At 35.4% G+C, this 27775-nt stretch overlaps 1 protein-coding gene and 1 long non-coding RNA gene across 4 annotated transcripts in view; one reads left to right on the top strand and one right to left on the bottom strand.

The window, feature by feature from the left end:
• Positions 1-27775, bottom strand: part of sit (stuck in traffic) — a 99525-nt gene that overhangs the window by 11209 nt on the left and 60541 nt on the right. For all 3 annotated transcript variants that reach the window (XM_065366378.1, XM_065366377.1, XM_065366379.1), the window contains 2 exons: positions 1408-1547; positions 1060-1250 (listed from right to left, as the gene is read on the bottom strand). In XM_065366378.1, coding sequence (XP_065222450.1) covers positions 1060-1250; positions 1408-1489 — 273 coding nt within the window. In that variant the 5' untranslated portion in view covers positions 1490-1547. The remainder of the gene's footprint in view (positions 1-1059; positions 1251-1407; positions 1548-27775) is intronic.
• LOC135847950 (uncharacterized) lies at positions 6642-8816 on the top strand. The gene is made up of 5 exons (XR_010559276.1): positions 6642-6954; positions 7256-7486; positions 7923-8042; positions 8369-8438; positions 8555-8816. It is a non-coding gene; the product is annotated as an uncharacterized LOC135847950 (long non-coding RNA).

The raw sequence follows: 27775 nt of genomic DNA, 5'->3' as shown, positions 1-27775 counted from the left end.
CGCCCCCGGTGACCCCCTCATTGGGGTAAAAACGCCGAAATACTGGTGGATAGTAGTTATGCTTTCGAAAATATATACCTAATAAATATTTTCAGTAATTTAATGGGTCTAATCTCTAAAGAAATTTAAATCCTTTTACCTACGCCGTTCAATTGAATTTTTGGTAAATGACTAAAAGTATGATTCAATCGTATGATCCAAAATGGTGTTTTAAAATATCCAAATTTTGATTACAATTTACAACTACATTAAATATTTCGAGGTCCTAAATTTTATAGGTATAAATTCCTCTGCCATCTACATTTTGAAAAAAAAATCAAGCGGAAATGGCCTTTTTCCATGTTCATGTTTTCCATCTTTCTCATTTGAATCGCAAAACAATTACTACCTATACCTCGTAAAAACATTATAAAATAAGTTCTCAAAAAATAAAATATGTAGGACGAGGACAGTTGTAAAAAAAAATCACAAGGTGTCGAAAAAAATCCAGTTATAAAATTTGCCAGCTTTTTTAATGGTCATTTTTAATAGCACACGATTGTTTCTAAAAGGAAGCGTCTTCCTCCACCCCTCTCCCCACGATTGAATATTTTCAAGTAATTTGATGCGCATTCAAATGAGAATATTTCAGAAACTTTCAATATCTTGCTGTAAATGACTCAATTCCCCCCCAAAAAAACCACATTTCTACAGAATTCGGAATTTTTTACACACCCCATCCCCCACCCTCACTCCTTCTCAATTGAAGAAAGTACCCCACTTTCGAAAGTGACTAATACAATTTCCTCAAAAGCTTTGAACATTCCTTCTATAATAATCAAAGTCACAATCTCTCGTAAGTTATAGCTATCACAACTTCTGAAGTTCTGAGACATCGTATGTATGTATTAATCGATTAAGAATCAATTATTGCATGTTTAATCGCTCTTTAATCTGAAAATGTACTTATTCAATTTGGGTAAGACCATATTTTCGTATAGCGCATTCCTACCATTATTTATGCTTCTCTAGCTTAATATATAGAGTTCTCATATCATCTGAAAATTATAGAAAACTCACCTCTTGGAACAGCCACATGCTAACAATAACTTGGATAAAATTATAAACTATGAGAATATTCTTCATTTCGTACGGCTTCCTATTCTTCATGTAATTCGGTCCGATTTTCAACACGAATAAAAGGTAGCTGACCATAATAAAAATGCCAGGAAGTGGATTACCAATCAGCCACCAGTCATTGGTACGTGGATCTGTCATCAACAACAACGTTTATATGGTCATGATAAAAGTCAACATAGTTAGTCGCAAGTTGCTCGCTTCCGAGACCATTTCGATTTAAGTACACAAATTACGTAAACAATAAATAGGTAATGGTCTTATAGGTATTTATCAATCGCACAATCTTACCGGCCAATTCGACGAACAGGTAATCATAATATTGAACGATAGCCGATTGACTTGTATTCGTGGTATTGTGTAATGTCGACATTCTGCTGACTAAAACATACGACCGACGGTCTGGATGCCGCGAAGGCACCTCTTGTTACCTGCGAACAAATAAAATCATCGCAAATATTTATTATGTAGTATTGATTGATTGGGTCGTTAACGCGTACGAGTATCTCGTATGTATGCAGGTATATTGCTCCAGCGAAAAGCATTTATTTTCCCAAATATAACCGCAATCTCAGCTGTGTGAGCTAGGTGCTGGTTTCCCTTCTTCCTTGTACCATGCTTCATTGAAAAGTATTTCTCGTTTTAAAACACTTTTTTTTTTGAAAAGTAGGTCGACCCTGCCAAATATTTCTCATCGATGCCCTTGAGATGATTCATTAAAGAGTCGAACCGCCAGAGCTGTGAGGCGGTTGTTACGTAACCTAACCGGAGAATTTGTGTTTATGTTTCGGATCTAAGTAAATTTTACGAGACACGTCCGAATACACGCACTCGCACACTATATACCTACACCTGTCCTGTAAATTCCACGCATTAATAAGTGGCCACTTTTCGCGATGTATACCACAGACCTGTATTTATAAGAAGAATGCCTGGTAGACGGATAGTGCGAGTTTAAAAGCGAATCTGGTTGAACCAGTTGACAGCAAATGATCCGCAAAAAACGGTAGTAGCTCGATGATGGACGTATACAAGTTCGGGTAATGGCGATGCGTAGCAAGCATTAGGCATAGGACAGGTGACAGGTGTTCGGGGGTTCCTAAACTTAACAAGAGTGTTATATCCTGCAGAACTTGATTCTATGATAATCGAGGTTCATTACTGAAGGTGGCTGATTTCCAGATGTACGACGTAAGTATATCTCAAGTATCTGGTCTGCAAAAATGAGGAAGCCCCTTGAACTGAAACCTCTGATTTCGTCACAAGTAAAAGCTAGATTCAAAGAACATGCCCTGAAATGCAGCAACAAATATTTTAGAAGCCAGAGGTAATTTTTAAATTTCTGGTTTTTTAAACAATTCTGTGGGAATAATCAAGTTATTTGAACAATCCAACTGCACGAAATAAGCACTTTTGAGCCATTCTGAAGCCTCAAATAAATTTTCAATTCTCGGCGGGAATTTCAAATTATTTTTTCAGTGGGAGAAGGTTAGGGAAAGGGGAGGAGAGAGGCTCCGATGAATTCAGGCAAAATCGTTCGAATCGAAAATTGTAAAAAAAAAATCTGTTCATTTTGTAAATTTTTTGCAAATTTGATTCCATATATGCAATAATTGCATTTGATTGCAATTTTTACACAATTTTTCAAATCTAGAGCTAAAATTTAAAAATTTTCAGTACTTTGAGACTCGAATTATTTTGAATTTAATTTCTCGAAAATAAGTTTATCGAGAAGCACTCTTTCTCAAAAAAAAAAAAAAAAAAAAAAACATGTGACGTATCGAGCCAGCTTTAGCATTATTTGAACTCCACCTTCCCTTCCCTTCTCTGAAAATTCTTTATGAGATGTGCTGATTCTGAAAAGACACATGTGACACATTAAAATTACTTAAAATTTTGTATCATATTTTTGACTATTTTCTGTAGAAGTCCCCCCCCTTCTGAAACTTGGATTATTGGGGGGGGATTACTATTGTGCGCAGAAAAACTAGCCTGATTTTGTTGGGTGTAAAGATGATTTCAAATTAAAATTTCAAATGGGGGAGGGAATTTCATGGAGATGCGCTCATTTTGAAAAGACCCAAGTGACATTTTTTTTTGGCTCACCATAGTAATGCACCTTGTTTTATTTTCAATCGTTAACTGTGGATCATTGCCAGCCACTTATAATTTAACCTGACTTAATTCTAACAAAAACAAAATTTTCAATCTTCTTTGTAACTTAAACAAAAATAGGTAACTTCTTTTAACTCTCCGGTGGTTTGCAACTCAGTTTCCTCTCCGTACACTTTGCTGCTTGGATCTGCTTCGATGGGTGGTGATTGACTGGATCGGTGTTTCTGCAAGCTCGGCTTCCTCTTCATCCACTTCGCTGCTGGGATCTTCTTCTATGGTACGATGATTTGCAAGTCAGGGGTTCCATGCCTGGCCCATGCACACCAGAGAGTCAAAAGAAGTTACCTATTTTTGTTTAAGTTATGAAGAAGGGTGCATACAGGCAGTCTCATCATGAAGCCTGTCACGTCATCGCTGGCATCATGCCAATCAAACTGGAAATAGACTGGTGAAGGCAGTATGCACTACTGCCAGCTGCCACATCAAAGGCCATTTAGAAGAAGGGGAAAGAGTATTTACTCAACCTCGCAATCGATAAATGGCAGGTGGACTGGACAGATTCTGAAGTGTTTGAGACAAAATGATTTATACCCATCATCAGGAATAGACCCTGTAATGGACTAGTAGTTAATACGTAAGATAAGTGCAGCTAATTATGCCACGCTAAGGTTTGAGGTCATTTATTGGGGTTAAAATGCATCTTTGGCAAAAATGTGAATGCACCACCTCAAAGTACATCTTCTTGGCTACCTTTCACAAAAAAAATTTTCTTACCCCTCCCCCAATACCACCCATCTCCTCCAGAAAATTATTCACAAAAGTGGCGTAATTATCAACACGTGCAGGTAATTACGCTACCACCCCAAAAAACTATTAAAAATCTATGAAAACATTGGTAACAATCATTTGACATTTTGGCCATCTTATTGGCTACCTTTCCCAAAAAAAAAGTTTTCCTTTACCCCTCCCCCTATCCCACCCCTTCATTTCTGAAAATTATTCACCAAAGTGGCGTATTCATCAATATACCTATGTAGGTAATTCCGCCACTCTCCCCCACCCCCCCAAAAAATTATTTAATCTTATTGATATTGATAAAAACATCTCTAAAAATTATTTCTTAGCACTTTGGTCAAATATTGTGAAAGTCTTGAAAGAGTTTTGTTAAAGTGGTGTAATTTTTAACATTGGTACTTTTGTACATTTTTCACCATTTCGATACTTACTTCAGAAATAACAAAAAACTGTTTATCACATTGAAATCAACATTAAATTTACTACAGGAAACATATTTTCAACATTTTTTTTCGCCCTAATTACAAATTACAGCACGTTTCCAAACTGTGATCAATTTAACATGACGTTTTATTTTTTTTTAATTTACGAAAAAGCGAGCAACATATCAGAAAATTATCAGGTCCAGTGATATTTTTGGTTTTCCTACCTTGGCTTTAACAGTACAATCACCTAAAAATTGTCACATGTCGCCATCTACCCATTTACCATGAGAACTGTGGTAGTGGCATAATTGCCAACGTGGCATAATTAGCTGCACTTACGAGTACCTTCCCGATGCAGTTGCTGACAAAGCACGGGGAGTTGGGGACATAGGCCAATACCGATTTGAAATGCCCAAGAAGGGGGACTCCCCTACCTGCTTGAGATGCGACACTGGAGAAGCTGAAGATACTCCTCACATCATGTGGAGGTGTCCCAGACACACTGAAGCTCGAGACCGGCTCAAGCAGGCCCTGATGTTGGACAAACGGCCCTGATGTTGGACAAACGGCCCTGTAAACTGCCCAAACTGCTCAGATAGGGAGGAAGACCATTCTCAGTCTTCACCAGCAAACCATTAACCTTGAAGACACGCCAGCAAAGCAAAAGCAATGCTGCATGATCAAGCATCCGAACGCAGCAGGAGCTAGCTAGTAGTGAGATCTGGCCTATCAAGGACACATATCAAATTTGTTTGAAATTTCATGGTGAGCCTTAAAATCAGGTTTAATTTCAATTTTGATGCGTTTTGATGGAATTTTGCGCCCCACCTTCCCCTGAAATTCGGATTCTAGGTGGAGAAAATTTTGGTTACATGAGTTTAAGGGGGGCATGCTCTTTTTGATTTGATTCAGTTTCTTTGAAGGAATCAAAGGGTATTGGTTCAAGAGATTTCCTCATAAATTAGTCCATGTTTTGAAGGTTGTCGAGTTTTGGGACGATGGAGCAGCAGTCCCTCCCCTTGAAAAATTCTAAAAAAATTGGATCCACAAAAAAATTCCCTGCAAAAAAGTACCGGAACCCCCCTGTATTAATTTAATGTTTTCAAAATGAACTTTGGGGTGGTTGTTGAGGCCAATAAAATTGATTTAACAATACTCAAGTGAAAAAAGTCAAAATCATCGATTTCACATTTTCCATACCAATGTCACATTTGGGAAATTGTGAAAATTGAATCCTTTTCTCCCAAAGAGTATTTTTTGGAGGGGGGGGGGTCAGATTCGGAAACAAAGATGTCAAACAAAAGTGGAATAATTCAATTGCCTTTTTTAAAAATGTCAGTTTGACACCAAATAATAGAACTTTTTAGTGGATTTTTGATTAGATTTCTGAGATTTTCTTTCTATCTTCAAAAATTTTCAAAAATTCGAACATCAGAAAAACAGAGGGCAAAAGTGTTGGAAAATTCATAATTCAAGAAGTAAACCAAATACTCATTTCGAATGTGAGAAATACATTTTCCGCAAATTTCCAAAATCTGGTCCAATTTTAATTTTTAAATTCTTATGGTATTTTTCAAGAATTAAAAAATTCAGAATTCCATCAAAAATTTCAAAACGACCAGAAACCTATAATAACCGATTTTAGGAGGGAAATGGGGTGAGAAAATCTGATGTAGAGCAAATTTCAGCTTTCTTCATCTACACTCAATCTGCAGATAAAATTTTGATATTTTTCATCGATTTAGATCAAAAAGGGTATGAAATTTAAAAAATTCATCAAGAATCATCAAATTCAACGATCAAAATCTACCCCCCCCCCTCTCTCTCTCTCTTGGTTCCTCGTCAATAAATTCAATACGTCGATTTCCAGGTTCCACAATTCGTTCGAAACACAAATTGAGGATCTCTGCGGATCATCAAAAAATACAGCCATTTAGTCACGAATGTGCTCTTTCGCAGGGGAGAGGGGGAGGGGGAGCCGATCGTTGCAATAATTTCAACCAGTAGTCGAACTGGCTACTAAAAAATACGTCGAAATAGCCAAATTTTAAATTCCTACCCACGAATTTTTTATCAACATTTTATCATAAATTTGATCTTTGAAAAGATAGGCTTATAGAGGAAATTCGATTCAGTTAATCCAGGTGATTGGTACGTTATTTTTTGAGAACACATTGATGAGGGTTTCGAGTCGTTCAACAGCCTTGGGAAGATTTCCAAATTTTTATTCTGCCAATAACATTCGTGTACAATCTTCGATACATTTTTAAAAAAATTTTATCAACGGATAATAAAAAGAAACGCGTGATTACACATATTAACGTAGAAATCCGATTAATCTGTTCCGCATCCGATATCGAACATGAAAAAATTTTCATTAGGTTACCTACTTACAATTTTATTTTTTATTCTTTTTTAAATAAGTATTTCTCGAAAAAGCTACAACCGCAAACTTGACTGTTTTTCGTTCGAAATCCAAGCTATCACGCTACCGGAACTTCAAGTAAGTGGTATTTTCTCAAAATAAGTATGCATAAAAATGAACTTCGCAGCTTTTGAAAATATTAAAATAGTAGGTTTTTTACGTCACAGACCGAACACGATAAAAACATTGATATTTCTACCGCAGAGAAAAATTTAAAAAATCGAGTACCTAATTCCAACAAAGTTGAAATTTTCTCGCCGTATAAAATTTTTTTCAACTTGATCATTATTGGTTGGATATTTTTCTTCAGCGTTTTTTGCCTATTCTACAATATGATTTTTTATTAATACCTATAATAACACGAAATGGTTGATTTCAGCTATGGTAATAAGTACATATGTTCGTATGGTTTCTGCGTAAATTGCTCTTCTTCCTCTAACGTAAACAGTGTGCAGCGAGGGCAACGGATTTGGGGAATTTTGAAGAAAGAGAACATTGAATTTTAAAGCACCTAGATCTTGATTTCAGCCATGGTTGGAACTTGGCTCCTGTTCTTATTCGTAAAATTGACGAAATTTTTATCTAGAAGGAAATTTTAGTACACCTACAAGTAAGCATACTTGTACATTTGCTCAAAGCGATTTTCAGGTGGACACGTCGAGTGAATTTTTTTGACTGGAGTTTTTCAATTATGTTGATTATTAAAAAAAAAATTATCTGGATAATACAGCTAGAAATCTTAAATTTGGTTCAGACGCCATTTTCGACTGATTGTCTGAGAATCGATCGATGAAGATTTCGAGTTGATCAAAAGTACCTACTCGAGATATATTTCTGAATTTTTTAATTTCGAGTGTTTAGTCGTGTTCTCTCGATACATTTCGCAAGAATTCGTCAGTGATCCGGTACTAAAAAGTAATAAGGAATGTGTCTACTTAATTAGAACATTTACATTCGTAATTTACAAATTTATCTAATCTGTTCCGAACCTGTTATCGAATACTGAAAATATTCATTAGGGTATCTGTAATTTTTATTTTTCCTAGATAATGTCTTGAAAAAGCCTAAAGCAACCACAACCACAACATCAAAAATCAAATAATATTCACCTCGTGTTTTTTTTTTCGTTCGAAATCCAAGTTACCTACTGAATTACCACAGCTCAAGTAAGAGATATTTTCAAAATAAGCGTTTAAAATTAAATATGGCGGCTTTTGAAAAAATTATACTTAATTGTGCTCAACGTTGTTGACTGATTTCTCCTGCTGAGAAAAATATTTAAAATCCAGTGATTTCATAAAAGTCGAGATTTTGTCAGTGCACCAATAAATTTTTTCTTCAACTGGACTAATCTTGATTTTTCTTTTTTTTTTGGTCATTTGATGTCCATTCAACATGTTAATTTTTTCAAAATCCGCTAAGTCCAATATTTGGTGGATTTTAGAAGTTGAATTTTTAAATATACATAACTACATGATTACGTTGATTTCAGCCATGTTAATAGGTTTCACCCTCTTTCTTCTGTTCAAATTGTTCAAATATTTAAGAAAGTAAATCATCAGGTAACGTATGAAAATTTAAATACCAAAATTAGTGAAAAATTTTCATTTTTTTTTGGTTTCTGTTTTGTTGAAATAAATCAGTGATGAAGATAATTTCATGAAAATTAAAATTGCAGTAACCATGAAAAACATAAAGATGCGATGCCACCAATTGAAATCACTTCCACATCGGATACGAAATCGAACACGAAACCAACGTTAAGACCAACGCAAAATGATTATTCGTACATAATTTATCTATTATTTAACTGCAATTACAGACAAACTAATTATATCTACCCGTACATTAATCGAATCACTATTTTTCAACTTATCTACCTATTTTTAATGCAAAAAATTTAATAAAAGAAAAGTCCGCTTAAACATTCTTAAAATTTATTTTTGTTTTTTTTCTTAACTCTGCAGGCTCTACACAGATGGATGAAAACTACTCGAGAGACCAGGGATTGTTTTGTTTCAGTTTCTGTTTTTTGGATTTCTTCAAAATATGGTTATTCAAAAAAATTTTGACATGAACCTAAATATTGAGAATTTCTCCAAAAAAATATCATCACATTTTTTGATTTCTTATTTTTTTCAAAAATCGTTACAACGTTTTACATTAAGAATTCATTTTACTGAGAAAATTGAAATAAGCATTCCGAATGCATTCGAGTCAAACTGAGGGAAAGAGAGGGAAAGGAAATGGAAGATGATAAGCCCTGAAAATTTTCAAAACCATTATTCGAGTCATTTTTGTCCAAAAACCAAGGAATAAAAATTGAAAAATAAATTTTGGAGGATAAATTTTAACCTCGCGAAAAGTTCATTTAAGGGCATTTAATTGCACCCAGAATTTTTAATAACGCCCAAAATTCGTCCGATAGTACAATTTTTTTGACCAAAACTTGCAAACAGGAAATTTGTCAACAAAGTACGGACATTTGGGATCAATGGAGAGTTTAGAGGGAGGAGGATGGTTCGAAATTTTTGATTGCGATCAACAAAATGTTCATGTTTTTGAACTTAAAATAAAGCAAAAGCACGAAAATTAATTTTTGGAAAATTTTTTGAAATTTCATTTTTGGTTTAAAAAGAAAATCTCAAATGAAAGCATAGGTATCATTTCCATGTAAAAAATGAGAAATCCCAAAAGTTACAAAATGAAAAGAAAAAAATAAATTTTGAAAGTGATTAAAAACTTTATATTTTACGTTCAAGTTCGATGATAAATTTTTTCGATAAATAATTTTTATGCTGCATACATTGAGAACTCTTTTGACATTTTGGCCATATTTCATTCATATTTTGTCATGATGTGAAATTTTTCTTCGTGAACGGTCAAAATTTTGAAAAAAAAATCAATGAGATGTTGGGTTTTGAGGTATACCTACTCGTATTAAAACAGTCCTTTAAGTACAATGAAAAACTAAGCAGAAAACAATCGAAAAAATTTCACGTCATAGGTAGAAAATTTTAACTAAATATTAATTTTTCCTTTGGATTTCATACCTTTGCATCTTAAAATTTGGATTCAAAGAATCCACAATACACACTGATTTTGAGAAATCTGCATTTTCAAGAGACGAGTGATGACTCAAAAAACTATTTTCTCCAAATAGACATCGCGGTGTAATTTTTTAGTTCAACTTGCAGTATGAAAAATTTTGAAATTTATCCATTGAATTTATTCATAAAGGCACCAAATTGGTCTGAGATATTCCAACAAATAGAAAATTTTTCGAACCTGGAAAAACTCGCAAAAACTGATCGTAAGCCAAAATTTTAGAAGCTAAAAAACATTTTTCGATTTTCGGTGAATTTTTGGAGATAAAAGTTTGCCTCAAAAATGAGAAAAAAAATCAAAGTTTCACCAAATTAACCTGAAAGCTGAAGTTTTGTCTGCAGCCTATTTTTGACACCCCTCATCATCCCTTCTCAAGCAATAGAAAAACAATTTTGAACCATTTTGAACAGTTTTGGAGCCTCCAGCAGATTTCAGAAAAATACTCCAATCATAACAAAATTCATTAAAGTCAAATTCGGATGTACTCAAAGTGATAAAATTAAAAAGTCTCACCAACTATTAATCGCATTTTTATACGGTCTGAAGTTAATTTAAAGAGTTTTTAGGGCATTTTTTGAACTTCTGGAATTTTTAAAGTATGGCTGGAGGCTCCAGAATAATTTGAAACAATAACGTCCAATCGACGTGATTCAGAAGCGAGTGGTGAGGGGAGGAGTACGTACCAAATTTTAGAGTTTATAGAACACTTTTTGAATTACTCGTATGAACTGAAATTTTCAAAATATGACTGGAAGCTCTAGAACAATTTGAAACAATCTCCAATCGACTCTCAGCGTTTTGAAATTTTGGTTCTATAAGTACTGAAAACGATTTTAGACAGTTTTTAATTGTCTCGGTGGAGGGGGGGGAGGGTCGGTCGAAAAAATAGAACGAACCAAATTTTATAGCTTTCTGAGTTAATTTGGGGAAAATTTAGATTTTTTTCAATTTTTGAACCTTTGATTTTCAATCAACCACATTTTTACACAGACTGAAGTTGATTTGAAGAGTTTTTAGGGCACTTTTTGAATTATCGGAATTTTCAAAATATATGTAGCTTGATGCTTCAGAATGATTTGAAACTACATACCTCCAATCGACTCTCAGCGTTTCGAAATTTTGGTTCCAGAAGTGTTAAAGTTTTCAATTATAAAGCCTGGCATTATAAAATTCTCCAAAAATTACATTCCATTGGAATTAGAGAGGACAGTTGGCCTACTTTATTCAGAATTTCTTAACAAATCGTACTTTTAGAGAGAGAGTTAACAATACATACTCAGAATTTTTTGAAATTGAAAACGGAGTCCCCCAAGGTTCAGTTCTTAACACAGTTTTATTTATACTTTTGAGACGCATTTCTCTGAGAATCTTTGCTGATGATATAAACATTTCCTTTCGTTCAAGCAATAGTTACTTGTACTACATGTAAATCAGAAACAGAACAGACATGGACTTCTCTTGGCTAGAGGATAAATAGTCCCACTGAAGGCAACGCGAAACCACAGTGGAATCAATTCGCAAGAAACCCCCGATGACAAGTCCAATAAATCCAAATGGCCCCGAGTTCCGGCGCCCCTTAGATGGAGCAGGGGTGCTAAGAATATCCATTTGCACTAATCAGATTCAAATTGCGAAAATGCGCAGCAAGATAGGCACATGGAATGTGCGAGGCTTGAACTCAACAGGGAAGCTGACCATTGTGGAAAAGGAGATGAAGAGGCTGAACCTGATGGTGCTGGGACTCAGTGAGACTCATTGGAAGACATGAGGAGAATTCAGATCTTCGGAGGGAAATCTAGTTTTCTCTTAGGGGGCTGGCAAACACACTGGCGTAGCAGTAAAGCTATATGAGATACTACGCGAGATGGGAGTTCCAGAGCACCTAATTGAGCTGATCAAATCGCTGTATGAAAAGAACGAGATGATGGTGAGAGTAGGCGGAGAAGAGTCAAACACTTTTCAGTCAGAAAGAGGAGTATGGCAGGGCTGCATACTCTCGCCTCTGTTGTTCAACATCTATGGCGAGTACATCATGCGGAAAGCCTTGGAGAACTGGGAAGGCGGCATCAAGATAGGAGGAAGAAGAATCTCCAATCTCCACTACACTGATGATACCACCTTAACAGCCGCAAGTGAAGAGGAACTGGCAGAACTGATCAAGCGAGTGAGGATGGTCAGTGAAGACATGGGACTCCTCATAAATGTGGGGAAAACCAAGGTCATGGTAGTTGATAGAGCTGGACGCCTACCAGAATCTGAAGCCTTGAATGAATTTGAAAAAGTGAACTCATTTATTTACTTGGGCTCACTGGTGGATGCTGATGGAGGATCAGCCAAGGAAATTAGAAGAAGAATAGCTCCCGGGAAAGCAGCGATGTCTCGGTTGAGAAAAGTCACCACCAACTGGAAAATCTCCATAAAAACAAGGAAGAGACTAATCAGGATGCTAGTTTTCCCAGTTTTCTTATATGGAGCGGAGACCTGGACATTGAAGCAAGATGATCGTAGAAGAATCGATGCTTTTGAAATGTGGGTATGGCGCAGGATGCTGAGGATACCATACACTGCGCACCAAACAAATGCATCAATTGTGGAACAACTGCAAGAACCAACCAGGCTGAATAAAATATGTGAGACCAGGATGATGAGTTATTTTGGACACATAGCCAGAAGAGGACCAGAAAACATCGAAAAGGGAATTCTCTTTGGTAAGGTCCCCGGAACACTAGGGAGAGGAAGATCTCCAACAAGGTGGACCAATACAGTCCGGAAAATAGCTGGTTCAGTTGCGAATGCGGCCACGCTAGCTCAAGACAGAGAGGAGTGGTGGTTGTTGTTGGGGGCACACTAGTCGCTTGCGACTATGACGTTGATGATGATGATGATTTCGTTCAAACAATATTCATCTAGCTCTTCATGTAATCCAAGAAATCCTTGAAAAAATTGAATCATGGGCAGATTCTAATGGTCTAACATTCTCAGAGTCAAAAACCCACCGTATACTTTTAACAAAAAAAATAATAAGATTCCTCCAGATCTCAGTCTCAACTTCAAAGGACACTCTTTAGAATTCAAAACCACTACCTACTAAATTTCTTGGCTTAACTTTTGATAGAAAACTAAATTGGACTCCTCATTTCCTAAAAGTAAAATCAGATCTCATGAAACGCCTAAATCTGTTGAAAATAATCAAAAATTCCAAGTATAATCCATCTCGCAAACTCCTACATCACTTGTATAAATCTCTAATTCGCAGTAAAATTGAGTATGGAAGCCCATGTTTTGCAAATATCTCAAATAAAACTTCAAATATCCTAAAAACAATTCAAAACTCAGCCTCTATTCCTCTCCAATAGATAGCATTGTGAAGCAGCAGAATTACCCCCAGATTTTAGAAGAACTCTCATAACAAACAAATTCATCTCAAATGCATCCACCAACCCTTCCCATCCACTCCAAAACTCAATTAACCCACCCAACCCCCAACATTTTGATCATATAGAAGGACCCATTTCTAATTTCATCACAATGTTGAATGATCTTCAAATCAATCCCAAAAATCTCATCCAAAAACCAATATTATACCCCCCTTGGCTTCTAAAACCTCCTCAAGTCAACCTACAGCTTATTAACTACCCAAAAAATAGCCACTCTCCATTAGTAATAAAACAGAACTATCTTGAACTCTTATCAGAATACAAAAAATTCAATCTTTGCTTTACAGATGGATCAAAAATACCAACACTTCACACAGGATATGCATACTCTATAAATGATAGAATTTCAAGTTTTAAAATCCATAACTGTTCTTCAATCTACACTGCCGAACTCACAGCTATTTTCCACTGTCTCTGTGACATACTCACTTATGAATCAGAAAATAATTCCTTCTTAATTCAAAGTGATTCCCTCAGCTCACTAACTGCTATCCAAAATCTTTTTTCCGATCACCTTCTAATTCAAAATATTCATAAAACTCTATTTGACTTACAAAATTCAAACTTCTTCATACAGTTTATGTATGTACCCAGCCACGTTGGAATCTTAGGAAATGAAATTGTAGATATTAATGCAAAATCTGCCACCACCCTTTCTCCCCTTATATTTATCACAGCTGACGACCTCAAATCTATCTTCACCCAAAGCACACTTAACAAATGGCAAAACTTTTGGTCCCTCCAAACCACAAACAAGCTCTTTCAACATAAAAAATCAGTCCATCCTTAGAAAAACCTCTCCCACTTAAACAGACTTGAAGAAATCATAATAACCAGATTGAGAATTGGCCACACAAAAATCACACACAATCACCTCCATGAAAAGGCCCCAAAACCCACATGTCAGTTCTGCTTGTCAGAACTTATCTGTCCAACACTTACTATTTCACTGTCCCTCCTTACATCAGCACAGACTATCCCTACAAATAGATGAAAGATCCCTATTCATACCAGACGACCCTTCCGAAATTAAAAAATTCTTAGACCTAATTAAAAAAACTTGACCTTACCAACTCGATTTAAATCTCACACGACGGGTGTAACAATCAAGTAATTACAAACACCCAAAAAAAAGTTTTCAATTGATTGGGGGGGGGGTCGATCAAAAATAGAAAACGTGCCAAATTCTAGCTTTCCGAGTTGATTCGTGAAAAATTTGGATTTTTTTCCAATTTTCGGACCTTTAATTTTCAAAAATCCGCCAAAAATTTAAAAAAGCATTTTAGCACCCAAAATTTCTCATCAAAACCAAAATCATTTGCAGCTTGAAAATCCCCCGAGATAATACTCGTATTCTCAACCAGCAATAAAAAAAAAAAAAAAAAAAAAAAATACGTCACAAACAAACTACAAAGTTCTTGACCTAATACAACTTCCTGTTAGCCAAACTACAAATACCTACGTAGCTGCGTTTACCAATGCACTTAATCTTATTAGCCGAGTAAACAAAGTAATTACCGGTAAATATTTCGACGATTTTGTCGCCGGCGACATAATATTTATAGAAAGCGACACTGAAAGGAGAAAATATTTATGCAAACGTTTACATAACCGTAACTCTTAACAAGTGTATAAGTCATAAGTAGTATTTCCGTCGATGTCGATGTCGATGTACACGATGACTCTGTATGACATTATAGATCTTCTGCGGTATATTGTCTCCGACACATGTGGATCACACATTACATACGAGTAGATAGATTAGGTACGTATAAAATAAAGCTCCTTCAGAATTACACGATCGCTCGGTCCTCTCTCGGTCGCTCACTAATCAGATAAAACCATCTCAATGTACTGGATGGAACTCATCATCAAATTCATCATCATCAGCAAGAGAGAGAGAGAGAGAGAAAGATGAAAATCTTCTGCATATTATTACATTACATGGCACGATATTTGTACGCGACGACGAGACAAAAATGTGAAATATCTTGGCAAATTTTTGAATCACATTTTACACAAAAACGTTGTACGTTCGTTTCCGCAAAGCGATAATTTTTTGCGGTCTTTTTCTGTGTCTTGCCAGAGATGGCATCAATGTCACGAATCGCGATTCAACTTTTGCCTCCCAACACAAAAAAACACTCACTTTTTAATCACCGGTAAGTACAATTATTCAGATTTCGCGAACTGATTGTAATCAGATAAGTATATGTAAGTGTACCTAGGATGATTTAAAAATACACCTATCTCAACCCAGACCCACTTCTATGCATCAGCTGACGTGACTTATGGAATGGCATGGCATAGAATGGAAATGACTGGCACTGATGATAGTAGGAGCCCTGTAACTTTGCTCTCTGTCTATTCGTCCATCGTCCATTGTCAACAGCTCCGGCTAATTGACGCTTATTCTGCGGAACTGGACGTCGTGTCCACATCGACCCGATTAATTTTATACCTACATATGCGCCCTTAATGCGCCGAGACGCCGCTGTATGCTTACGAAAAGAAAAGAACAGAGAAAAATGAAGAAGAATGGAAAAAAAATCTTCGGCCGATCTTAACGATGCAGAAAACCTGTCTTACGTAAGATAATAAGTAGGTACATACGTGTGTATGTGCTGGCTAAATATAAGTACTATAACATTTGTATAGAGTTAATTAAATAAATATTTGCATCGCCATATATTATGTATGTATGTAGTACGAGTAGGTACCAGTTCGAGTGCGTGTTTCGGCAATCGTCGTAATTGACCGACAGCGTACTCCACCCCGCCCTGCCTGTTATCAAAGTATGTAGTTAATTAGTCTCTATAATAATTTTGCACGATATCCTCTACGTCTTTATAGGTACATTACGATGATTATCGCGCGAATTTCTTTCTTTCTTTTTTGTTTTGTTTTGTTTTCAGCAACTGGACGATAGGACAATGTATATTTGGCTGGTTTAATTTTTTTAAATTTTAACCCAAATTGTGTGTTTTTTTTTTGAAAATTCCAGGAAATGAATTTTTACACGTAAATGGATCGATTGAAGAAAATAGATATTTGGATTGGATCAAAAATATATATTATAGAGAATGCAAAAATACATCATTATATAAAATTTTAGGCACTGACGTGTGCTCAATTTTTGTACATTTTTCCGAATTTTTTGAAAACTTGAATTTGCTCCAGCAACTGAGAAAGGAAGTTGAAATTTCCCAGCCTACCCCCCCCCCCCCCTCACTTATAATCAAACGATGGCCATTTCCCTGCTACAAACTAATTGCCTCAAAAATTGATATTTTTGCACAGATGGGTTCTGAAAAATAAAAAATTAGGAAACTTATAAAATGAAGAGTTTTATCAAAGCCTCATCATGGATTTTTTTTTTAAATTGTAAAACACTAAAGATTCGCCGAATGGTTGAAAATATCATGAAACATTGCCAATTTGATTGATGAGGAGAAGGTGGAGGAGCAGGATTGGGGGGGTATTATAAAGCAGTTCGTGAGCCAGTTCTGAGCTTATATTGTCTCGCTTGCAAATTGGGTCCGAATTTTCAGAAAGTCACCATTTGAAAAATGAAAGGAGGATATTTTTCAGTTTTCCAGTTCTGGGCTAAGAAAAAATTCCAAGTCACGTGACACGACACATTGATTGGTACAGATTTAAAGACGCCAAGTTCAAATATCGGTTTATTTTTTCAATCCAACTTTTCAAATCAAAATAATACCAAAAAATCAAAACCCTTGAGTACCCCTCCAGCTTTCCAATCACTCACTTTTGAAAAAAATAAAATTCGAAAAATTATTCATGAAAATACAGAGCGACATATTCACTCTCACTACCTGATTCGAGTTCGCCCAGGTCAAATATCTTCTATTTATTTTTCGAATCAGACCCCTCAATGTCCCTCCAGTTCTGCGAATTCTTCCTATAATTTTGGAATGTTGAGTTCCATAAGTTCCAAAAATCCCAAGTCATTAAGCTCATCAAGTATGAATTCATTTTTTGGATTTGGTTTTCGAGTGTAATTCAAGCTCAACAAATTCACGTCCAACAAAACCAAGTTCAATCAGCTCAACCTTACCCTGTAACCACAAAAAACTGAGCCTAACAAGACCAAGTTACTTCCAAAAAAAAGTCCAATAAACATAAACCAATCAAAATAAAACTCAAAAAACATCAACCCGAAAATTTAAGCCCCTATTTTTTCAAAAATTTTGAAGCTTCCTGGGGATTTAAAATTTAAATTTGAGGGTAGAGAGGGCAGAGGGGAATTTTCATCATTTTTTGGATTTGGTTATTGAGTATAATTTAAGCTCAACAAATTCACGTCCAACAAAACCAAGTTCAATCAGCTCAACCTAACCCTGTATACCCCAAAAATTGAGCTTAACAAGACCAAGTTACTTCCAAAAAAAAAAAAAGGTTCAATAAACCTGAACCAATCAAAATCAAACTCAAAAAACATCAACCCGAAAATTTAAGTCCCTATTTTTTTTTAAATTTTGAAGCTTCCTGGGGATTTAAAATTGAAATTTGAGGGTAGAGAGAGCAGAGGGGAATTTTCTTTCAACTCCGACAAAAAGACGTATAAAATACCCAATAAAATTCAAGTCCAAAGAATTTGAGCCCAAAAAACTGACTCTATACAAAATTAAGCTCAATAGACTGCCACAAAACTTGACAAACCTGAGCCCAAAAATTTTGCCCTGAAAAATATAAGTTCAACATACTCAATTCCAACGAAACCACGAGCCCAATAAACGTATAAAACCATCAAAATTTATCTCAACAAATGTGAGTCGAAAAATCTCTGTTGAAGAAACTAAACTTGAAAAAAAACAATTCCTAGATTAATTTTTGTTTTTAAATGAAATTTGTTCAATTTTTTTGAATTTTTTCAACTCTGGAGCGTCTGGAGGTCTCTACGAAGGTGGCCAACATCGTTGGGAGTTTTCTCGAAAAAAAAAATTATCTAGAATTATGGGGACACGCGGAGACACACAGTGCTCCTAATCAAAACTTCACAAATGTCGAAAAATTGTCAAAAAAACTGAAAAAATGAAAGATTTTGAAAAAAAAAATGAAATTTGACAAAACAAAGAAGCTTTTAAAAGTAATTTTGCAAAAAAACAGGACTTTTTTTCAGCAAATTTCGAAACAAAAAGAAAACTTTCTAGGCAGACAAGGCAAAAATCAATGCTTTTTGGACGTTTTGAAAAAAAGCAAAAATTTACGATCAATAATTTTAGCAAAAATCACGACCATTTGGTTATTTTATCAAAAAATTACTTTCTGAGAATTTTAACGAAAAAAACGTTACAACTTTTCGTCAACTTGCCAAAAATTGACTCTCCCTGACAATTTTGACAAAAGCAGTGGTTTTTTTGGGCAACCTTGGCAAGAACGGAACTCTTTGACAATTTTACCAAAAATGGACACTTTTTGACACTTTTAACAAAAATGGACACCTCTTGACTAATTTATCAAAAACTGACACTTTTTGATAGGTAGGTACTTTTTGACTTGGAAAAATTTGGCAGAAGGAAAAACCAGGACCAATTGTAGGCCAGTTTGGCAAAAACTAAGAAATAAAAATCGGACTTTTTGAACAGATAAGACGAAAATCACTTTTTTTCGGTGGTTTGGAGTGGGGAAGGGGTGTGAAAAATTATGGACTTACAACTTCCAAGATTTAACCTCCCTCCCCCTTCTGCAAACTAATTTCAACACCCTCTGAAGACGACTTCAGGTGGGTTCAAGTCATTTTAGAGCCTCCAGCAGCATTTTTGAAAATTACTGGAGCCTCCAGCAGATTTCTGAAACTTTAAATTTTCACAAAATTTCATCAAATGGAGATGGAGAGTCGAAATTGATTGGGCAAACCAATTTTAACACCCTCTAAAGACGACTTTAGGTATGTTCAAGTCATTTTCGAGCCTCCAGCGACTTTTTTGAAAATTACGGAAGCCTCCAGTAGATTTTTGAAACTTGAAATTTCCCCAACATTAATTTATCAAAAGTAGTTGGCAAGCTGAAATTTACTTCGCAGGCTACATGGAGGTTTCAGATGGTTTTGAAGCCTCCATCTACTTTTAGGAAATTTCAATTTTCCAAAAAAACGCCATACAACCTTTCGAAAAGTCGCTGGAGGCTCCAAAACGACTTGAAATCCACCAGCAGTCAACTTCGTAGCGTATTGAAATTAGTTTGCAGAATGAATTTCGACTCTCCATCTCAGTTTGATGAAATTTTGGGGAAATTTCAAGTTTCAATAATCTACTGGAGGCTCCAGTAATTTTCAAAAATGTCGCTAGATGCTCTAAAATGACTCGAACCCACCTGAAGTCGTCTTCGGAGGGTGTTAAAATTGGAGTGTAGGGTAAATTTCAGCTTTCCATCTCCATTTAATGAAATTTTGTGAAAATTTAAAATTTCAAAAATCTGCTGGAGGCTCCAAAACGACTTTTAAATCCACCTGCAGTACTTCGTAGCGTATTGAAATTAGTTTTCAGAATAAATTTCAGCTTTACAACTTCAATTTGATGGAATTTTGTGGACATTTCGAGTTTCACAAATCTGCTGGAGGCTCCAGAACTGCTCAAAACGGTTTGAAACCGTTTCCAATCGATTTGGCATGTCGAAAATAGGGTATATCCCAAATTTCAGCTTCCTTGGTTAATTTGGTAAAATTTTGATTTTTTCCCTCATTTTTGGCCTAAATTCGATTTTCAAAAATTCACCAAAAATCGAAAAACGCACTTTAGCACTTGAAATTTTGACAGGTGATAAATTTTTGCATGATCTTTCGATCTACCTTTGTAAAGTTTGAAAAATTTCGTGCAAGTCATACGTTGAAACGCAAAATCTGCGATTTCGGCTAACCTGTCAATCAAAATGGCCGCCATTTTGTAAGTAAGGCCAACTTTTTTTTGGGCAAGTTTGCTTTAAAATGTTCCTTAGGATGTCCCCTTCAAGAAAATAGTTGTCCCGGTGGATCGGCGGGGGGGGGGGGGGTGGTGCAATTACTCCTATTGTCATATGCCGGACTAAGACATAGACAAAGTCACATTTGCCCTTTAAATTTGACCAGAGTATGCCTGTTTTGTCCTTGAAAAATGTGATTTTTTGATATTTGTAATTTTTTACGAGCCTTTTAAAAATGATATACTTAGTACGCCTTTTTCAACTAGTTCTCTTAAGACCCTTCTCTTCCAGTGACGGTCCAATATATTGAACTGATGACTAATGACTAGCTGATGAACATACACTTTTCTGAAGGGGAGGAGGATGGCAAAACGTCAGAATTACTCTATATCGATGTGAAATAATTTCGTAGGAAGCTCTAGCTGTAAGATATTTTTTCATTTATTCTTATCCGATAAAATTCCCCCCAATGGGGTTGATTCATCCAAATTCATTTTTGAAAATCCGATACATCTTCAACAAATAAGTCGGATTTCCACAATCAGAAGTTCACCACTATTGCCTAATCTGCCCGTATCACGACATAGAGGCTATTGCGCGACCAAAAACGAAACGATTTACGTATACAATCGCGTCAAACGAAAGTACTCGTACATACCTCGACGATGATTTACGATCATCATTCACACTAATAACTCCATTCGGTAGCTGCGACCGGAGACACCTCGGGCGAAAATGTCTGCAGCACATTACTCATGGAGTCAGTAGGTAGGAGGTATATGTACATGTACTTACTGTGCACAAGTCAAACAACACATATGTACATCAACATACGAGTACACTCACACACGTGTACCTACTTTTGCGACATCAAAATTCGCGAAAAAAGTAAAATAAAAAATAAAAATAAAAACCAGGCAATAAAACCTGGTCGTCGATTATAATTCGAAACGTAATTACCCGAAATTTTACGAATTATGTATTCGAGAGGCGGAATCATGGGCAATAGAAGTCAACCACACAGTCAACGCAGTGTCAACACTATGAGAACTTGGGTATCATTTTCTTCGTCCGTCGCTCGTAATCGTAAATTCGACTCGAATACCTATGTCGTAACACGATCGTCGAATATCCTAAAAAAAACACACTTTTCTCGCGTCCTTCTTTGATGCAAGTCTCCAAAAAAGAAGACGAGGAAAAACATATCTACGTTATTTGCTATCTTCTTACGAGCTTATCACTTCGATATCCACTTTTCCTTTCTTTTCTTTCAACTCCAGAACAAGGAAACTCATACCATAGATATATTAGATGCTGCTGCTGCCACGAGTTGAAGAGTCGACTGCCGAGCACCTAGTATGCCAATTTCGACACCATGCAAGATAGCATCTGTACTCGGTTGCTTTCTTGCAACTCACGCTAATTGATTAGAGTGGCTCACACATTCGAAACCTCACAAAGAAATCCGCATTATTGATATATGCGTTATGACAGATCGATATTGTCCTACCTATCCGAATAACTTATACCAATGCAGTCTGTTACAGTATAGGTACCTATTCCTTGTGTTTGTCTGTTTCTGTCTCTATTCTCACTCTTTAATTTTTTTTTCATCTGCTGGTAACATTCGCGTGCCCCATTTCCAAACCAATAGACGTCTAATTAACGTGGTACTTTTCTCTCTCTCTCTCATTCATACTCGAGAGTTTTTTGCACCAACAGAAGTGCCTAGTACCTAGAAGCAGAATCACTGACTACAAATAGAGTATAAAGTCTTGACGATATTAGAAAGCTATTTCCCTTGTAACTTGAACAAAATTTGCGTAATTTGTGGCCAGCGTTTGTATTTTTTCTTTTCGTCATCGTGTTCTGTACATATTTGTTCGATGTGCGAGGGTGCCATACGATTTGCAAATTCATCAGACGGTAACTTCGGAGCAAGGTCGACGAAAGATCGCGTACAGTATCGTCGTCTTCCATAATGTGTGGGAAATCATTGAAACGAAAGTGGTGAAATGATAAAAGTCCAAGTGACACATTCCAAGTACACGTAAGATGAATGATTGATAGTTTTATCGCCAGCGATTTGTACCATGTAAATAATTATGTATTTCCAAATTATCATATGCTTCGCAGAACGATTCTTAAAAATTTTAAACATCGACTCAGAGTCATTCGATCTTACAAAAATTTTGTATTTTTTAAAACGTAGTTTTCATATCGTTCCGTATCTCAAAAATTCTGAAAAAAATTTATTACGGACAACTTTTCATGCTGAGCAACATATAAAAAAATTAGGATAGTACCATGTTGCAAAGTTGATTTTAAAAATTTTTAAATTTACGTAAAAATGCGATTTTTTGATTTAAAAAATGAAAAAAAGTTTTGATAGGTGAAGCTGACCCATTTGACCCCTATTTTCACGTATCTGTTGAAAAAGTTGAAAAAACCCTTTCACTTGATGAAATGAACTTCTCACAAACAAATCAAAATTCGAAAAAATTCAAAAAATGAATGAATTTTCATTTTTTTGTTGTGAGTGTAATTTTTATCAAGTTTTTCATGAAATACGCCAGGAAGAGGTCAAAAAAAGACAACTGAATGAATTAAAAATTTTTTTGATGTTTGGAATTGAAAATTAATTTTTTTCGAATTTTGATTTTTTTGTGAAAAGTTCATTTCATCGAGTAAAAGGGTTTTTTCGATTTTTTCAACAGATACGTAAAAATAGGGGTCAAATGGGTCAACTTCACCTATCAAAACTTTTTTTCATGTTTTAAATCAAAAAATCGCATTTTTTCGCAAACTTTAAATTTTTTTAAATCGACTTTGCGACATAGTGCCATCCTAATTTTTTTATACATTGTTCAGCATGAAAAGTTGTCCATAATATATTTTTTTTAGAATTTTTGAGAGTCGGAACGATATGAAAACTACATTTCGAAACATTTTGAGCTAATTTTTTGTACGAAAAAAAGTGGCAACACTGATTTTTATGATATCACCAAAAAGCCTTTTAAAACCCCTAACTGTGAGAAAATGTTCCATTTTGGTAGGTATCGCGGATGTCGAGTAATCCACTGCTGAAATGGATGGTATTTTAGGATCACTGAAAACTTTGACACCCCCTGGCTGCATTTAAAAATAGGCTAGAGGGCTGCGATTCGCGCCATTGGTCATCTCTTCGGAAGGTATTTCCACAGGAAAAATTTCAAAAAAATCGCTGACCACCCCCCCCCCCCCACCACTTCTTGGTCCAATTGACGTGTACTTGATTCTAGTTCAACCAACTCATCATCAACGAGTCTTCTCTTTCACTCTTCAGTTGAAAAATCCACCGATCTAGCAAATTCCAACATGTTACCTTGAGAATGTTTTTTGACCTTCGAATCAAATTCTGATTTTTTTGTTTATTAGAATTAGTTCAAGAAAATGTCGCCACTCGATGTAAAAACAGATCTGATGACTAATTTTTAATCTAGAAGGTATTCGGAAAAAAATAAACATGGTGTCATTTTACTAGTCCCTTCCCTTCTTTTGGGATAAAAAAGTTATTTCTTAAAGGCTTCTCTACATTTTTGGTCACAACAAAAATTTCATTTGGAGCAACCCTTGCCCCCCACTCAAATCCGAAAAATCCACTTTAAAAAATACTCAGAATAATATTATTTTGTATGTATTTACCTCGAAAATTATTGAAAATAGTGCAAAAGTGATAATCACATAAAGAAATCAGAATGAAATTTCCTACCCAGAAAGATTCTCATCAATTCTCGCCTCAGACTTTCCCCTCTGAAGACCCCCTCCCTTCCTAGAAATGCACGTATCTCTCCTCCTATTAGACCCACTTGATTTTTAATTTGAATATATTTACACTTCATACTGGTTACTTTGGTAAAAAAATGGTATTTTTTCGAATAAATCGAAATAAACGTTGATAGAAATAAGGTAGGGTACAAAGCAGGTTATTTCAAATTCGATGGTCGAATGAGATTAAGAATTATCTAGTCATCACATTGACTTTTACATTCTGAGTGAGCGGATGACGTCATTCGACTAGACTAACTATCGAATGATGATCTCTGAGCACATGAGTGGTTTTCTATCCATATTCGGTAAGAAGGAATAGCTTTTCCCTCTTAAATAATGTGTTTTTCATCTGTGAAAACTTTTCTAAGATTTTTTGAAATCTACTTTTACGAAAACGAAAAATTCACTGAAAATTTTAGGAACCTCACACCTCTTTCAACTTGTAATCAAGTCATATCGGGAAGGCCACCAAGCTTTCAAAAAATAATAAAAAATCTTGCGTTCTTACAAACTAATCCTGGGATTTTATGCATTTTCATCAAAAAAGGACATATATTACTCATTTGTGTTCTGACTTTTCAGCCACCTTCTCTCTAGATGATGAAACAGTGAAACTTAAACCCTTTTAAATTTCCAGAAATAAGATGGATATGTGGAATCCAGACACAGAAATTGTGAATTGAAACACAAATTTATCGACTTTAATTTATTTCATTTTCCCCAAGTTTAGAGGTTTTTTTTCCAAGAGGGATATCTTCGTTTGCGAGACCGAGAGATTTTTTTTTGAAGAAGGACTCGTTTAGAAAAATTTTGAAACACAAATTAGCAAAATTCGTAAATGTTGGGAAAGATTTTAATTATTTTTATGTGGGGGAGGGGAATTCTCCAACTTTAGGGGCCTGTAATTTACTTAAAGGGGGGAGAACAATATTGTTTGATATGGGGAGTTTTTTCTTTGAAAAAAAAGCTTATTTAAAAGAATTCATAAACAGAAAATGTTCCACATTTTTTACCATCTTTAAGGCTCCATGCAAAGAATCAGAAAGCTTGCAAGACGAAGAAGTTTTTCCTAAAAAGAGGACTACCGAGAGGGATTCTGACCCACAAATAATTTTTATTTTTGGATAAGTTGATCATTTCTCATTTTTTCAACTCAGGAAAGGGAGGCATTAGAGGAAAAAATTAGCATTATTTCCGCAAAAAATCAAACAACAGGGTATCGGCTGAACTTTGATTAATAATTTTGTTAATTTAAAAAAAAAACGAAAAATTTGAACATGAAAAAAAACTCTCAAAGCTTTGAGATATATTTCATTACAGGAGTATTTTTTTAAAAATCCACGGATTTTGCGTGAAAATTACGAAATTTCCAGCCTTTTCCAGATCTGCAAAATCTCTGACTTTTCCCAGTTTTCCAAATTTTTCAGAGAATAAGACACCTTGAATTCAATCAATTTCAAAATAGTAAGAAGCTGAATATACCATATTATGACAATGACCCTGAACTTACCAACTACTTTGGCAAGTTGGAATCGCTGTGAAGAAGGATCCAAACTACATTGTTTTTTCAAAGTAATCAGCAAAAACCGTGATTTCATCTTTGTCTGTTATTGATGTTGTAGAGCCATTGTCAAGTGAAGGAATCGAAATGTTGGGTTTTGTGATGCGTTTTGTGATACGTATAAAATGATTTTCATGCTTTTCAGTGTTGTTTTTTTCACCAGTGGTTATCGCGTATTTTATCAGAATTTTTACATACCCATAGGTGGCCGCATGCTCCATCGCCATGAAGTATTTTAAAATGCGTTTTTCTCGTCAATTAATTATAGATATATATCTCTACTTACTAGGTGTCCACTCGAACAGACACCTTTCAAAGCGTATAAGTAGGTAAATCATAAAACCCTTGAAACCTTAATTGTCTGGGCTAAAATGAAATCCATTTTTGGATTTTTGAAAATAAAAAAATATAAAAAAAGCTACTATGGCGAATTTACAACTACTTCTTAAAACAACTACATACTTCATTTCAATCCTACCAACGAAAAAATAACCACTTCTGAGCGATTCTACAGCCTCCAGTAGGTGTTCATTTTTCAGCAGGTAAGTATTTCAAATCACTTCGGAAGGGTCAAAAAAATGAACTTTATAAGAACCTTACACACCAAAATCTTCGTGAAACCTAGTTATAGAGGTCACATTTAGGATGGCATTTCGTACATTTCAACGATCCAAATGAAATTTCACATTTTTGGTCAGTCAGTACTTTGAAAATGTAAGTGGAAAATCCAAGGCGGTGTTCCGGATTTCAGGGTAGTCATAAATAATGAAATAAATTTTTCAACGATGAAAAAAAAAGAGGTCAACTTCAAGAAGAAAAAATTCATTCAATATGACATTTTCGATGAAAAATCTCCATTTTTCTCGCAAAATATGGGAAACGATTTTGAAATTTCGTGAATTTTGCCAAAAATAAAATATCAATTGGCTAAATAATTTTTCTTGAAAATTTGAATGGATTGTATATGTTTTCCAATTTCAACGATTTCTACCATCCCTTCATTTAACGATTTTCTAAATGCTTCATTTAAACATTCCATCTTACAAGGGAACCACTTGAGGTGTCCGCCTCCGATTTAAACAGGACCGCGATTTTTGGAAAGAGCATGTTCTGAAACCCCAAACTTCAAATTTTCAGCTGCCCAAGTTCATTTTTCGATTTTTGGTGAATTTTTGAAAATTCAAAATTGACTATTTTGGTGATTTATGCTTTTTTTTTAAAAAGTACGTACTTGATCTACAAAAATGTTCAAAATAAGTCCTAAAACTGATATTAACCCCCCAAATCCAAATTTTGCCATTTCCAGCCATTCTGGAGCCTCCAGTGCGATTTTTCAATTTCTCCAGAATTTTTGAATTTGCTCCAGAAGGCGTGAATATGAAGTTGGGCAGCTAAAAATCGAGTTGAGTGTTATACTCGACCTTTTTAACGAATTTATCCACATTTGAGCCGATTCTGGAGCGGACACCTCAAGAGTGGTTTTCTGACCAGCTTTTTTTTTCAAAATAAAAATATTCAAAAATCAAAAATTTCCCGTTTGCAAAAAATTTTTTGAAATTTGCGCGAATCGCTGTATTTTGAACACAACAAACCCCCTGAGGCCGAGTTTCGCCATTTCCAGCCACTCTGGAGCCTCCAGTGCAATTTTTCAATTTCTCCAGAATTTTGAATTTGCTCCAGAAGGCGTGAATATGAAGTTGGGCAGCTAAAAATCGAGTTGTGTGTTATACTCGACCTGTTTAACGGATTTATCCACATTTGAGTCGATTCTGGAGCGGACACCTCAAGAGTGGGTTTTTGACCAGCTTTTCTCATACAAATAAGAAATAAAAAAAATCAAAATTTTACCGTTTGTGAGGAAATTTTTGAAATTTGCGCGAATCTCTGTATTTAGTCCGCATCAAACCCCCCGAGGCCGAGTTCCGCCATTTCCAGCCATTCTGGAGCCTCCAGTGCAATTTTTCAATTTTTCCAGAATTTTCAATTTGCTCCAGAAGGCGTGAATATGTACCTAGTTGGGCAGCTAAAAATCGAGTTGTGTGTTATACTCGATCTGTTTAAC

This window comes from Planococcus citri, chromosome 5, assembly GCF_950023065.1.
Source record: "Planococcus citri chromosome 5, ihPlaCitr1.1, whole genome shotgun sequence".
NCBI lineage: Eukaryota > Metazoa > Arthropoda > Insecta > Hemiptera > Pseudococcidae > Planococcus > Planococcus citri.
This window is presented reverse-complemented; position numbering and strand designations above follow the sequence as displayed.